The sequence below is a fragment of the Boleophthalmus pectinirostris genome, unplaced genomic scaffold (genome assembly GCF_026225935.1).
Source record: "Boleophthalmus pectinirostris isolate CB_2022bp ecotype Guang Dong unplaced genomic scaffold, ASM2622593v1 HiC_scaffold_6, whole genome shotgun sequence".
Lineage (NCBI taxonomy): Eukaryota > Metazoa > Chordata > Actinopteri > Gobiiformes > Gobiidae > Boleophthalmus > Boleophthalmus pectinirostris.
In genome coordinates, this window is record NW_026571447.1 from 11,768,902 (window position 1) to 11,784,947 (window position 16,046).

Sequence of the window (16,046 nt, forward strand, 5' to 3'; positions counted from 1 at the left end):
GCTTTCTGTCAGGAAGTACAACTCAATGCTGCTGCTCAGACATAAATCCTTCAAATGCAAGGTTGGTTTTACTTACTATCGACACAGACATTTACATGGACAGTCTGTTGTAATAATACATTTGCTTTGGGTGTTTTGTGGAGTGGGTAAGACTGTTTTTAGTGGCAGGCTAACTATGGCCATTGACATGCACTAGCCTAGCACCAGTGACCTCTGCAAATACAAGGACTGCATGGAATATTTAAAAAAGTGTCTCCACATGTGTCCAACACTCTGGCTCACTAAGAAATGAGGTCATATGTCCAAAATTCTAGACTGTCCCTTTAAAGGTCCTGTATTATGCATGCTATGTTAGAATGTTGTTTCTTCGTCAAAAACATACTTGGAGTTGTGTTTTGTTTCATTTACACACTTTTGAGTAATCCTTTATTATTAGTCTGTCTACATCCCCAAAGCTCAAAAAGCTCGGTTTAAACTTGTGATGTCATGACATGGTAGTTTTCCACTATCTTTTACCTTTTTTCATTAATTCATTAATTATTGGATGTATACAGCACCTTTCATTACACCCAAATAGCTTTACAGATCGTTATTCGGTCACTCTACACTTGATGGTGATAAGCTACTATTATAGCCACAGTTGCCCTGGAGCAGACTGAAGGAGGCGAGGATGCCAGTCTGCACACGTCGCTTTCATACAAGGCAATCTGAGTGAAGTATCTTGCCTAAGGACACAACAACAGTTTTTGTACTGTGTCCTACTATGGCACCTGATTTTCACAGCAGTCTTCATGTCCTGACCAGGCACAATCCTTCTTAGTTTCTGAGATTTGATGAGATCAGATATGGCTCTAAATCTCTCCTGTTCAGTAGAGATTTGTAATTCCAGGGCTGAAATCATCACAATCAAGATGGAACTGAGTATTTTCTATTCTATCTAGAGAAGAACCAAAATACACAGCTTAAACATGTGTGAATGAAACAAAACACATCTCTGGGTATGTTTATGATGAGGAAACAACATTATAACACAGATCAGAAAATAGTGTAATATGAGCCTTTTATTAAGACTGGCAAATTCCATTGGTTATGTGAAATATGTGGGATTGGAAACCTCCACATTACACAGCCTGAATATCAGTATCTATTCAAATCAAATAGGACCTTTATCACAGAACACGCTCCAGCCTTTTCGCTTTGTATTCCCAGCACAGCACACATAAACACCGCTCACTTTCAATACATCTTCCACATCGCGAATAAAACCCACTGTATTCGTATATGCCTCGTCTGGGCATATACCAATAGATTGATACAGACGATTGGCGCGATGCCCTGCTGCACATCCCATCTGCCTGTATACACGCTTCTTATCTCCCCGCCGTGCCCCTGTCTGCACCTGCCCGCTCCCTTTGTGGCGATGGTGGCTGTTCAGTGGCATGTGGCGTGTCAAAATGGCTCCTCCACGCTTGAGGCACCTGTCACACTCGTCCTATAAAGTGATCAGACCTGCCCCGGCTCGGTTCAGGCTAAACAGGATTATAGTAAATGCCAGAGCCTGTATTCTCTGATACGAGCGTTTGTGGCGGGAGCAGATTGTGAGTTTAAAGGGAAGTTGTAAATGCACTTCTGGCCTCTCATAAGCACGGTGATGGGAATAGAAGCAGGGTCAGGAAGTGGGAGAGATAGTAGTAGTGGAAGTAGTAATATGTTGAACTACAGCTGTGTCCCATTTCTGATCACTGGCCTTTTCATTAGATACGCTCTTAAATAGGGGAGAGCTGTGTTCAATTTGAAGCTTTATTAGATCTCAAAATCTGCACAAAATACTTTTAATTTTGCTCTTTAATTGCATTTAACAGGTACCATAATACTGTTACTAAAAGGTGCATTTTGTAACTTTTTTGTCAGGTCTATTAAATGCTTTTCTCCATGGAGATATTATTCCTTTCTCTGGAATGCTTCACAGTATGGCATTAAACTTTTCTATCTTCATGAAGCCCAAACCAGACCAAGTTACAGGTCAGATCTGTGGAGAGACGACCCCGCTCAGAGTCAAAATGCCTGTTTTCTGTGTATTTTTGAGCTATAAACCATCTGTAACTGAATAAATATAAGGTAGAGCTGTTTAATGTCATACTGTGGAACATTCCAGGCATTAATGGCATATCCATAGAAACAAGCAGATGCTGGACCCCCGACTAAAAAGTTACACAGTGCACCTTTAAGTAGATTTTTCATGTGATACTTTTATATTTACTTTTTTTTATTATCTGTACTTTTAATTAAGTGACAAAATTGTGTACTTCTTTCATCACTTCCCATTTGCATATTAGCAAGTGCATTGTGTTTTTGTTGCTTTTTTTGTGTGCCAAATACTGTATGTGCACCAGCTTTAAATTCATATTAAAAGCATACACTTCTTAAATTGAAATGGTTTTGTAGTTTCTTTGTTACTTTTGTTTTCCCATCTGTCATGCTGAAAGCTGGTATTCAGACTGAGGTTGGAGACGAGAGGTACATCTCAACAAACTAAAGTAACAGTAAACATATTATGCAAAATTGACTCTTGTGAGCTTTAAAGGGTCCATTATTAATGCGATTTTCTATTCTGTTATGTTGTTTTCTCATCACAAACATACCTGGAGTTGTGTTTTGTTTCATTCACACAAGTTTAACACAGAAAACCTGCATATTTAGGTTGAGCTCCTCTCTCAAACTGAAAACACTCTGTTCTACCTTGTGATGTCATCTAGTAATACAGGAAATGCTCTGCTGATGTTTAGATGTTTAGAATCCAGAGGAACTGGACCTCTGCATCTGGTTGAGCCAAACAAAATATCGATCTCTGGTGGAGATTTAAAGCTGCACTATATAACTTTTTGGTTGGGAGTCACCTTCATGTTTCTATGGAAATGTCATTGCTTTGTCTGGCATGTTCCAGAGCATGACATTATACAGTTCTACCTTACATGTATTCAAGTACAGGTGGTTTTATAGCTCCAAAATACCTAGAAAATGTGACATTTTGACTGCAAGCGGGGTCGTCTCTTCACAGATCTGACCTGTAACTTGGTCTGGTTTGGTCTCCATGAAGACAGGTTCAGTACCATGCTGTGAAACATGCCAGACAAAGCAATAACATCTGCATGGAGACAAGCAGGTTACCTGATACATTTATCTACCTCTAATACCCAGAAGAACGAAAATCCAAAGAGGAGATCTCAATAAAATCTCATGGCTTTCTCCTAGACCATTTTGAGCATTGTTCAAGACCAGTGTGAGCAAATGGCTTATTGCTCCAGCTTCTAATGTTTTGCTCCAGAGAACCGGGCCGCTGAAGCGCTCAGGTTACACATTAAAGAAATCTCTATTTAGCCTTAACCAAATCTCAAACTTTCACTCTGTTTATTCTTCTGCTCACACTAACCTCAGACTAGGCTCTGTGTCGTTCTTCTCATCTGCAGCTCTACTTGAACTTTAAGTCAGTGTGGGTTTGGTGTGACTGGACTTGTGTTTCTGAACAGCTGAGCTCTGCAGTTTTCAGAGCAGCTGAAGAACACGTCTGTCAGGAACTCAACAAAATGTCTCCTACTATCAACAGTACGCTCATTTAAGTACTTCTACTGGAAAAAAGCAGGCCTGCCCTCAACTACAATAACAGTAAGTTATCTTTTGCTTGATTTAACCATTTTTAATGTGCATTTATGATAACTCTTGTTTCATTAGTGAGCTAACCATGCTACCATTTGCTCAGATGCACATGTCTTCATTTCATTTTGTGGCTATGGACAAAAACTGCATCATTTGGAATCACCTGCAGAATGCACTTGCACTCACACTCTGGACATTTCTCCTTGTAGCTCGCAGCTAGTTAGGTTCAAGCTAACAATGCTAACAACAATGCTACTGCTAGCTGCTAGCACTGTTGTTAGCACTCTTACCCTGAACCTAAAGTGCTGACCTGCACTTGATTTAACTGAGACTCTGGGACAGAAAATGCACTGGTGTGTACTTCGACTTCTGTGTGTCGGATTAGAGACACAGTTTGTGTTTCAATTAGCCTAAATGAGCAGGCCTCACAATAGAATTCCCTGCTTTTTGTGAAATGAGCTTTCTGTAAATTTTGTAATTTTTGTGTGTGTTCCTTTTCTGTATCCAAGCAGACAGCATAAAACGTTCATATTTTTTAATATTGTGTAGTATTAGATAAATAATGTATTTTTGTGAATTTATTTTTTATAGGAAATTGAAAAGTGCGCATTACATACGTCACGACCAAATAGCAGCGATCCAGTTAAATAAAAAAGTACCCACCTGCCATCGAGCGAACGAATGTGAAGTCAGACGGTTTCTAGGAGGTGAAACCGGCTGATGAATCAGACTAATACAAAGATGCTTGAATTGGTGAAATGTAAAAAAAAACAAAAAAAAAAAAAACATGTTCAGTTGAAGCGTACACATTTGTGTCTTTAATATTATCAATAAAAACCTTTTATGTTTTTATGTTTTTAGGACTATTTGATTTAAAATTTGAGCTGTTAAAAAGTTTTCTCCCCAGTGTCTGAAGTAAAACTAGTTTTTGTTGCCATTGCATATGTTAAAGCGGTTTCTCACAAGTGTCTCAAGTAGGACTCCTGTTTGTGTCTCCTCTGTTGCTCCTAGTGAATTTTAGGAGAAATAAACAAGACTCACACCAGACACATCCAGAACTATAATGAGACTACAATGAGAGTCTCAACTTTGTCTTCCAAGCTTAAAATAAGACATATTTGAGCTGCAAATTTTTCCTCTGGGTACTCTCAATAATTATTTTACTGACTGTGGGGACAAAGTGCCATGCCTAAGAGCACCACAACAGAACATGATTTAACTGACCTTCAGAGCCACTGTCAGCCCAGCCAGTGTCGCCCACAGTGCATTGGCAGTCTTGGATATTCAACTCCATTTTTAACTCACAGAGAACTATTAAAGCTTTGTGTACTTCTTGGTTGCGGACAGAGTTGTGTTAAAGGAAGTTAAAGGAATGCACCATGACCCGTAGGAAAACCACCATATTGTGCATATTTCCATTAATGAGTGGGATTTTACATTTATAAGTTATGGTTTAACATCCTGGGCCTCATGTATCCAGTACACATTAACTATTAATAACAAATAATGCAAATAATGTTGGCGCATGTAGAGCAACTGCATCTGCAACTTTATTTATAACACACTTTAAAAACATCACAGGTTGACCAAAGTGCTACAAAACATAACAATTAAAACAGTAAAAACAACATATAATATGTGGGAAAATTGTCCAAGGAAATATTGTTTTGTATTAGTGGATCCATTATATATCACTTTTAATATGACTTCACTTGTGTATATATATATATATATATATATATATATATATATATATATATATATATATATATATATATATATATATATATATATATATATATATATATATATATATATATCTTTACTTTCCACATTTCAGATACATACAAAAGACATGAAATATATGAAGCAAGATGCATGGAATTATGTAGCAAAGAAGAAACAATTAAACAACTCTACTATTTTTATATCATTAAAATATATACATTAAAATTTAAATATTTGTATCTAAATCCTCAAAATACCCACCCTTTTCGAAGAAAAAAAAAAAGTAGAGTTATTTAACTTTGTGAGTTCAAATTTTTGACAGATGTGTGTTTAAACAGCATCAAATATATGAAGCAAGATATATGGAATTATTTAGTCAAGAAAAAAGTTTAATAACTACTAAATATTATTCGACAAAGCAAAGAGTGACTAATTTGAAGATGTGAATATAAAACATACTAGTATATGTAAAAATATTGCTTTATTTAACTTTTTTCTTTTCTACATAATTCCATACACCTTACATACAATATATTGGATGTTTTTTGTATATATATGAAAAGTAGAAAGTAGTATAACATATAGAAAAAGAGTGAGTGAGAGGGTGAATCCAAACTTTTGAACAATGCATGTGTATGAAAAACAAAGAAAAACAGTAATATATTATCAAAATCAGTCTTTATAGCTTTATTACATTCAGTGTACATTCAAACATGAGGTCCTCAAATGCTACAGGAGCCAGTAACCGTCAGTCTGTGTCCAACCTTATCTCTAACTGACCACAGATGACGCACGGGGCTTAGATATTTACAGTTTCAGTCATAGCTTTCTAATGCAAATGAGTTTAGTAAAAGGAATAGCATAGGGAACCCTTTAAAGTGCGTATGACAGGTTTGGATGCTTCTGTAATGTTTTGCTTAAAGGTGCACTATGTAACTTTTCTGGTAGAGGGTCCGCTACCTGCTTAGTCTCCGTGGAAATGTTATTGCTGTGTCTGCAATGTTTCACAGTACGGTATTAAACTTTTCTATCTTCATGGAGACTAAACCAGACCAAGTTGCAGGTCAGATCTGTGGAGAGGCACCCTGTTTTTCTAGATATTTTTTAGTCACTTGTAATTTAATGTCATACTGTGGAACATTCCAGGCAGACCCTCAAAAAGACTGAAAAGTTACATAGTATACCTTTAATTTGATGGGATAATACTTGCTGTAAATATAGTTTAGATAGTTTAAACCAATCAAGAAGCAATTTGCGAAGAAAAGTTTAAAAATGTGTTGAAAATTTCCACATTGATGACATCACACTAGGGAGAATTCTATCCAACAGTTCGGCACAGTTCATACACATTTTCCCAATTCTTTAAACATTATTTCAACAACATAAAGGTGTTTTTTTATATATAATTCTATTTGTCAAATAATAGTTTCTGTGTACATTAGAGGAGGAGGGCCTAGTGCACCTCATAGTTGCTAGATAACTGTCACGGAATTCCCATGTCATGATTTCCAGGAAGTAAAATTTGCAAACTAACATATTGGGGTGAAAAATATAAAAAAAGTCCTTAGTCCATCCTGTCATATCCACTTAACATGCTGAGCTGGTAGTTTGGTAGTTTCTTGTAAACACCACACATTTACAATATAATTAAATAATTTGGTTACAAAGCAGTGGTCGTCAAACATCATCACAGACCTGATCAGGCCTCAAGTTACAATAAATAAATTCAGTCTTCAGCTATATATAAAAAATGACCAGCATTTTCAGAATATTTCACATGTAAAACCACCACTGAAACTTTGTGGTGAACTATTTATGTTATAGTTTCAAAATTACTGAATCATATTTGTGCTTTTAAGGGTATCCACAAGTATTAAACCAAAACTAGGTAGCATGCAGAGGCTTTGAGGAAGTATAATTCAATATAAGCTTCAATAGACTTCAAAGGTCCATATTACACTATTTTCTGATCTACGTTATAATGTTGTTTACTCGTCAAAAACATACCTGGAGTTCTGTTTTGTTTCATTTAGATGTTCTTCTCTCAAATGTAAAACATTTGTGATGTCATGTAGTAAAACATCAAGTGTCATTTTGTTTTTAAACTCCATACACCTTTGCTTGAATCATTTGGATCAGACATGTCAAACTCAGGCCTGGGAGCCAAATTTGGCCCATAATATAATTATATTTGGCCTGCGAGATCACATTAAATATGTATTAAAGCTGGCCCTAGAGACATTATTTATTTAAAATTTTGTTATTATTTTATATTACACTTATTCTGGATTCAGTGTTTAAGCAAAACAATTATTAAACATTAAATTTAATAAGAAAAGGATTAACATTACATATCTCGAAAGAAGAGAAAACATGCAGATGTTGCTGAAATTTTTCAATAAATATTTAGTTTGGCCCACGACTTAGTCCCGGTTTTTAATTTTGGCCCTCTGTGAATTTGTATTTGACACCCCTGATTTGAATGATTTCAGCCCTGGAATTGACTTTCTCTAGTGAACTAAATGTAAAACATAGCTGTTAACTTGAAAACTACCACTGCATGACATCGCAAGGTGGGACAGAGCACTTTGAGCATTGGAGATGTAGATAGACAAATAATAAAAGCTTACTCAAACATGTATGAATGAAACAAAACTCAACTCCAGATATGTTTTTGATGAGGCAATATTATTCCAACATGGCTTAAAGCTCACAGGAGTTTGTATAATACAGGACCGTTAACCAAAAAGAGCATACATTTCACCATAAGTTAAGAAAAATATAATTATATACATATTTCTGAACATGTCTCTTTTGAATCTTCATAGTCAAAAAAAGTGTCCACCCATGTTTAAAGTCCTGGTTTAGACCTGAAGTAGTCCTAGGTTCAACGCTTAATAAAACTTAGTACAAAAATATAAACATTAATTTCCGGGTCCCGTGGATCAAAGAACAATAAAGGAACCATAAATGCACTGAGAACAGCTGCTGGCCGCTCCTGCCCACGTTTTCAGATAGCGCTCATGGATTCCTGTTTGCGCTCCTTATCTTTATCACTGGTGCTGTTACTGCTGCTAATTTTCAAGACTCTGGGAACATGACAAGAGATGCAGTTTGGTAATGTTTTCCGAACCCCTTCCAAAACATTGCTAACTGAACCTCTCATAGCTGATGACGAGAAATAAAAAATGAACGGATCTAAACAGGCGTTGAAAGTGCTGCAGAGTAATGCCTGATCTCTCCACTCTGGATTCTTCCACTGGATAAACCCGACGATGTGCGAAACGTTGTACGGTCCGAAACATAACGCGAAAACTACGAGAGTCCCCAAGGCCATGCCAATCGCACGGAGACGCTTTCTTCGATTGATGTGCTGCAACGATGACAAAATTCGGATGAAGTTGATGTAACAATAGCTGGAGATAAAAAACGGGATACAAAACAGGACGATGCATAGTTCGAGGCGTACAGGGAGGAGGATTTCTAGCTGTTTTTTGGTGAAGTTCTGGTAGCAAACCTCGCGATTCCCTTTGACAAGATGATAATTAGCTGAAGTTGACGTGTTTAGGGAATCAGAACTGTTGTAGGAGCTCGCAAGGTGTGAAGTCTCCTGGCTTCCGATTAGAGGAATGATGATGACGATGCTCAAGTGAATAATTGAGAAGATCCAAAAAAAGATGCAAGCTGCTGTGGCGTAAATTGGCTTACGCTTCAACGAATGCTGGATTGGGAACGCCACTCCCAGATACCGCTCTACGCTGATCGCCGTCAGGAAAAAAGCGCTGGTGTAGATCGTAAGGTAGAAAATAAATCCTGAAAGCGGGCAGAGGACGTAGGGCAGTGTCCAAATCATATTGTTCGTGACTTCTTGCATCTTGAACGGCAGGAAGAGGAGGAAAAGCAAGTCCGAAATGGTCAAGTTGAGGAGGATAATGTCAATGGGCGTGGCTTTTTGGCGGACTTTTTTACTGAAGGTGTAGAAGGCGAGGATGTTGGCGGGGAAACCCAGCACGAAGGTGAGAACGTACACGGACAGGCACAGGCCCGTGTGGCAGTGCTGCAACATGGTGAATTTTAACTCCGAGAACGTCCAAGCAGAATCACACTATGCCCTTTAAGCTTGCATGGTGGTTCCGAAGGTGCGGTGGGGGTCTTGAACGGAGTTTTTAATGGGTTGGTGGCCTGGAACAAGGCAGTGGCGTGTTTTTTTCTGTTCTCCGCTGATAAACCAAAGCTGGCGGTCTCCTGGCGGGCTTTGAGCTCTGTAGATAAGAGAGAAAGGAAGGAGATTACAACAGGAAGCAAGGTATATCCAACAAGGCCATATCTCACATTGTTTAGACAGAGACAGGTAAATGGGACTGTGTGAATTCAGTGTATCTGGTTAAAAGTACATGTTAAAGGTCAGACTACTATATTACACAAAATTGATTCCTGTGTGGTTTAAGCCGTGTTACAATGTTGTTACTTAATCAAAAACATAAAGGGTGTTCTGTTTCATTCATACATGTTTGAGTCATTTTTTATTCTTAGGCTGTCTGCATCCTCAAAGCTCAAAACGGAAGCAGTAGTTTTCAAGTTAACACCTCCTTTTAGCTTTAGTTCAGTAGAGACTAGCAATTTTAGGGCTGAAATCAACCAAATGATTCTAGTGAGTGAAGTATATGGAGTTTAAAAACACAGTGGAGCACTTCCTGTATTATCAGGTATGCTTGTTATGAGGAAACAACATAATAACTGATCAGAAAATAGTGTAATTTGGCTCTTTTAATAAAGTATAGATTAACCTAAATGAATAAAATAAATGTTGGAAACCATAAGTAAAATAGTTAACATATTTGCAGTGGAGTTAACAATTTGGGGGCCCTAGGCGAACTTGAGTTTGGGGCCCTCACTATAATGCACTGTTTTTTTTTGTTTTTTTTTTTAATATTTATTGTCTGTTTTTCCCCATTGTTCTTGAGACACGTCTTTGAATTAGGGTGGATTGGAAACTTGTCTTATTAGTTAGGAAGCCCACTAGATAACCAGAGCTGAAAGTACTTTTATATTTTTTTCTAGTATAATTACAATTATGATTATGTTCAAATTAGGGTCAAGCTGACTAATCCATTCTAACGTGAAAAGGGGGGAATGCTTTGACAGTTAAAATAGATTTGACAATCAAATACTATTTAGATGGTGTTTTTTTTTTTTTTTTTTTTTTTTTTTTTAAAGTAAACTACTCTCATTTAATGTCATATTGAGAGAAAATCAAATTGCACTGAAGCCTTGACCATTAGTGGTAATGGCAAGGGCAATTGTTTGGGGCCCCTCCAGGTTCGGGGACCCTAAGCGGCTGCCTACTTTTGCCTAATAAGTAGTGCCGTCTCTGAATACTTGAAGCCATTTTTGTTGATAAATCTGCTAGCATATATAACACACATTTTATTTTATTTTTCATTGATTTATTTATTTGAATTAGGACAGTGCATACTAATAATTTGTCAGCAAACAGCTTCAACAGAAATATACTTCGTTCAAAACTTTTACAACTCTTATCATACAGTTAAAGAATAACCCAAAATTTCCCAGTTATGCAAAGAAGTTGTACACACAGTAAATACTGACCCCCCCAAAAGTACTGTGCCAGCTTTCATATATTAAAATTAATATCATGACAGGCCTATTACATGGTCAAATGAGTCATAAACCCAGCTGACTACCACCAATAAACATTATAAATCACTTTAACTGTATCTTTTGCAAATTTTATGACCGAAAACATTGCAAAAAAGGCTATCAAAACAAAATAATATTGACAATGCTAATCGCTAATTCCAGTTTAGCTGATGCTGTAGTTTGCATTGTTTACCTATATAATTTCTGTTTAATGTCTTCTCTCCAGCACTGTTGTCCTCTGCCATTATCTGTTAATGAGGAGTAAGTGCTGGATATTAAAATGTGTGGAACAGTTGTGCTTTTACAGCCCTCTCTGCAATGTTCTCCACTGATCATAAACATAATGAGTCCGAGGGCTATCAGTAACAGGCCTGGATCCTCATAACTGTTCTGTAATCTGCATGTGTACCAACTACAAACTGTCCCCGTGCATTTCTCTAAAGGAAAATTTTTTAAAATGTTAACACCGCTTAGTGTTAATGATCCAAATAACACTGGCTGGGCTTGCTAATTCAAATAGTGCTAAAACGCAAAACTGTTTTAAACTTTCACGAGCTGTTACCGAGTTGCAATGTCACGAGAAAACAAAAATGAAGGGGAGCAGCACAGGTGGAAGAGACCGCCAAGAATTGTACTCAAGTAAGAGAAATGTTACTTCCAAATAATATTACTCAGTAGAAACACCAAGTAGTGATCCAAGAAATTACTCAAGTAAGGGTAAAAAAAGTATTTGAAAATGTATTACTGTTGGCTAAAAAACAGAGTAAGTGAGAGCTTCAGGGTATCTTATTTCAAAGTCCACAGCAGATCAAGGACAAGGCTCAAAAGCAAACAAACAGTGAAGATGACCAAGCTTGTAGTATAAAAACATAAAACCGCCAAAATAGTCTAAGGAATTATAATAAAAGTCCTTTAATGATTACACAAGCAGTGTCTTGGTCAGGGCGTATCATCATGTGCCCCATATGCCTATGTAATCATTAAAGGACTTTTATTATAATCACAGGCAGTTTTGATACTACAAGCTCGGTCATCTTTACTGTATGTTAGTAACTGTTAGTACTTAACATCTGATTTATAATTTGAATTTAATGTAATCTGAAGGACAAAACATCAAAAAACACAAAAGTATTTACACAAAAAAACTAAATTATAACTGACAGAGCAGTGCAGGAAACACTAATGTTAAGACTGTCAACCTAAAGCTTATGTCACTTGTAGACTTATTCATAGTGGGAAATGGAACCAAAACTTTTATTCAAGTAAGAATAAAAGTATGATGCTAGAAAGGTACTCTGAAAAGTTAAAAAGTAAAGCTACAGTGCACTGAGTACTATCCACCTCTGGATCCAGTTACCATCACTCAAAAAATAACAGCTTTAAGTTTTATGTAACATTTTATGAATTCCCATATATTTTTATGTTTTTGAAAACAACAATTTTAAGTTGATTTACTTTAAATGGAAGTTGGTATTTTGAATTAGTTCATTTGTATCCTGATGTTATAATATAGTTTACAGAGTGTAACCATTAAACTTTGTATATTGTTATTTTTATTACTCATTCATAATTATTATTAACATCTCAGCTCTCGCACATGTGACTGTATGTTGTCCTGTTGAATAAATTAAATTAAATAAAAAAATTCTAATTTTCTTTTAAAATAGAAATTGTGGTTGAGCAATTATGCTAGAAAATTGGACTATGCAGCTTTCTTTGGATAACCCACCAGTTCAAAATCTGATTACTGATTAAACAATACTTTAATTGAAAGCTACAATTAAAATCAGCCCCATGAATAAAACATGAGTGTTGAAAAGCCCACAAAACTAAAAAGAAAAGGAAATATTAAACACATGAATGAACATTAGTTAAGCAGAAAATCTTACCTGCGAGGCTTGTTTGAATGGCAGTCAGCAGAAGTGAGTCTCTTATAGTGGTGAGAGGGTGGAACTTACAGGGGGAGTGTGATGAAACCAGAGAAAAGCCACAATATAAAGCAACGTCTTCACTTCCTCTCACTCTCCAGCACAAACCTATCTGCCTTATGGCATTTTGCACTTTACTATAACACTGGGTTTTACTTTGTGCTTTCCTTAGCCCCGCCCACATGTGATGTGATGTCTGTGCCACATTTATTTACATGGTAATCTCCCGTATCAGGGACAAATGATAAGATTATTATTAACGCACACCTGCACTGGCAATAGCCTATATTGTTTATCAGGGCCACAATGAATGAATAAATTGTGTGAGCTGGAAATTGGGTCAAATGAAAAAACTAATTGTTAAAGGGCCCAAATTACACTGTTTTCTGATCTATATTAGAATGTTGCTTCCTCATCACAAACATACTTGGAGTTGTATTTTGTTTCACTCATGGTTCAACTCAAAAAACCTGCATATTTAAAGTTAATCCTTTGCTCGAAAACACTCTGATCCACCTTGTGATGTCATGTGGTAATACAGGAATTACCCCACTGTGTTTTTAAACTCCATACACTTTCACTAGAACTACTTGGATAACTTCAACCCTGGTAATGTGGATCTCTATTGAATTAAAGGTAAAATGTAGCTGTTAGTTTGAGAACTACCACTTCATGACATCACAAGGTGGAACAGAGCATTTTGAGCTTTGGAGATGTAGACCGATGAGTAATAAAGGGTAATGTAATCATGTTTGAATGAAACAAAACACAACTTCAGGTATGTTTTGATAAGGTAACAATATTTTAACATGACTTGAAGCTCACAAGAGTCCTTTAAAACCAACTGTGAGTACTAAAGTGTCTAAAGTCGGTGCAGTAAATACGAGTCTGTCATCCCTACATTGTGAAAGAGTAAGAGTGTTACTTGTATCAGACCTGAGTCATGTGATTCCCGAAGAGCTCCACAGCTGGAGACACACACACCGCTGGAGTTTCCCTCAGATCTGATATCTCATATGTCATCAGGGAGGTGAGTTTTCCAGACGTTTTCGTTAAGACATTCTGTAATTCTGGCATCTTAAATCAAACTCGGGGCATTAAAAAAACTGTCAAATCTGCATTAAACTTATATTAAACTTCTTACATTGTGTTGTACCATATAGGCTTTTGTGCTGGTCATCTTTCTGCAGCTTGACTCAGCTAAAGCACTGATCTCTGTTGTGAACTGTGGAGTCACCCAAGTGCTAAATCCTCTGTCTAGTTTCTCACTTCTTGTTTTTGAAACGACTTCACGTGCATTATGGACCCAAAGCTTCCTCATAGTATTGCATCAAACTCTGGTTAGCCATGCAGATGAAAATTCTCTATATTATAATTAGTATCTTGATAAAAATAAATGCGAATGTGTGAAATATATAATTAAGTAGTTATTCTTTCTTGCATTCATGATTTTTTATTTTTTTTTCCCCTTAAATAGATTTTAAATACATTTCAGATCCTATGTTAACAGGGTTAGGCAAAATAAGTGTTAAACTTCAGCCTAAACCCCTTTGGCCTGTAGAGTAACTTTAGTATAATTAGAATAACTTCTGTGTTAAATCATTATAATATGATTAATGATTATGTTGATTGACTTAGCATGGCTAAAAGCTCACAAGAATCAATTTTGCATAATATAGGACCATTAAAACCAGTAGGTAATAAGTAATCCTCAAGCTATAAAGTAGTTCTGACCAGACCAGTTCAAGGTCTGGAAAAGGGTGCGTATTACACCCAACACAGATGGGTCAAATGCAGAGGACACCTTTCTCATATGGGGACAATAAAGTGGGACAGTTTGGAATGTTGAACATAGGACCTCATATTTCCTAGTGAGCCATTGTTGGAGACATGTGGAGACACGTTTTTAAATATTCCATCCAGTCCTTGTATTTGCAGAGGTCGCTGGTGCTAAGCTAGTGCATGTCAATGGCCATAGTTAGCCTGCCACTAAAAACAGTCTTACCCACTCCACAAAACACCCAAAACTAATCTATTATTACACCAGACTGTCAATGTAAATGTAAAAGCTCTTGGACATCGGCCAACCGAGTGCGCTATGCATTTTTTCACCCTAATGTAAATGTCTGTGTCAATAGAATAATGTTTGAAACCTTGCATTGCATGAATTGTCGCATGTTGAGGGACTATTTTCTGCCAAAAATTCTATCTTCTATCCAAACTTTCTATCAGAAAGTACAACTCACTGCTGCTGCTCAGACATAAATCCTTCAAATGCAGGGTTGGTTTTACTTCTAAAATTATTCTATCAACACAGACATTCACATCGACAGTCTGGCATTATAATAGATTTGCTTCGGGTGTTTTGTGGAGTGGGTAAGACTGTTTTTAGTGGCAGGCTAACTATGGCCATTGACATGCACTAGCCTAGCACCAGCGACCTCAAGGACTGAATACAAATACAAGGACTGGATGGAATATTTTATAAAGTGTCTCCACACGTCTCTAACACTCTGGCTCACTAGGAAATGAGGTCAGATACACTTTCTCGGTATTTTTGAGTTATAAAACCACCTGTAATTTAATACATGCAAGTTAGAACTGTTTTATATGATATTGTGAAACATGAGAAGCTGAGCAATGACATCTCCATAGAAACAAGAAGGCGACGAACTCCCAACCGAAAAGTTACATAGTGCCCCTTTAACCTTAACATGTTTTACTTTACTTTTATGCAAGTGAAGTTAAGCCAATAATGAATAACTGTATTTATTTTATGTACTAAATGACTAATGTCTATTTAGATCAGTGCTCTGTATTGTCACTCGTAACGCTTTTATGCTTCTCCAAACATTGACCAACGATTTGCCCAGACCTTATTCACACCATCGTAAAACTCTGCAGTCCTTGGCCGCGTCTCATTTCTCTTTCCTCGCTTCCTTCTCCTTGATTCTTCTCCTCGATTCTTCTGGAAATGGGTGAAGAAGTCCCACCCACAGAGGAGACACAGAGTAGAGAGGATATAAACTCTTCACTGAGACCAATAAAGTTTGATTCTTGTATCTGATGTCTGCC

At 36.8% G+C, this 16,046-nt stretch overlaps 1 protein-coding gene across 1 annotated transcript; it reads right to left on the bottom strand.

The window, feature by feature from the left end:
- Positions 1-6,054: 6,054 nt before the first annotated feature.
- Positions 6,055-13,085, bottom strand: LOC110174307 (free fatty acid receptor 2). Its single transcript, XM_020940390.2, has 2 exons — positions 12,933-13,085; positions 6,055-9,644 (listed from the first exon to the last, which is right to left on the bottom strand). Exon 2 carries the CDS (start codon positions 9,446-9,448, stop codon positions 8,393-8,395), a length of 1,056 nt encoding a protein of 351 aa, XP_020796049.1. The 5' UTR covers positions 9,449-9,644; positions 12,933-13,085; the 3' UTR covers positions 6,055-8,392.
- Between the last annotated feature and the right edge of the window lie 2,961 nt (positions 13,086-16,046).

Bases quoted from the DNA above. Each gene is read 5' to 3' on its own strand.
- LOC110174307 (XM_020940390.2), bottom strand. From the start codon at position 9,448: ATGTTGCAGCACTGCCACACGGGCCTGTGCCTGTCCGTGTACGTTCTC.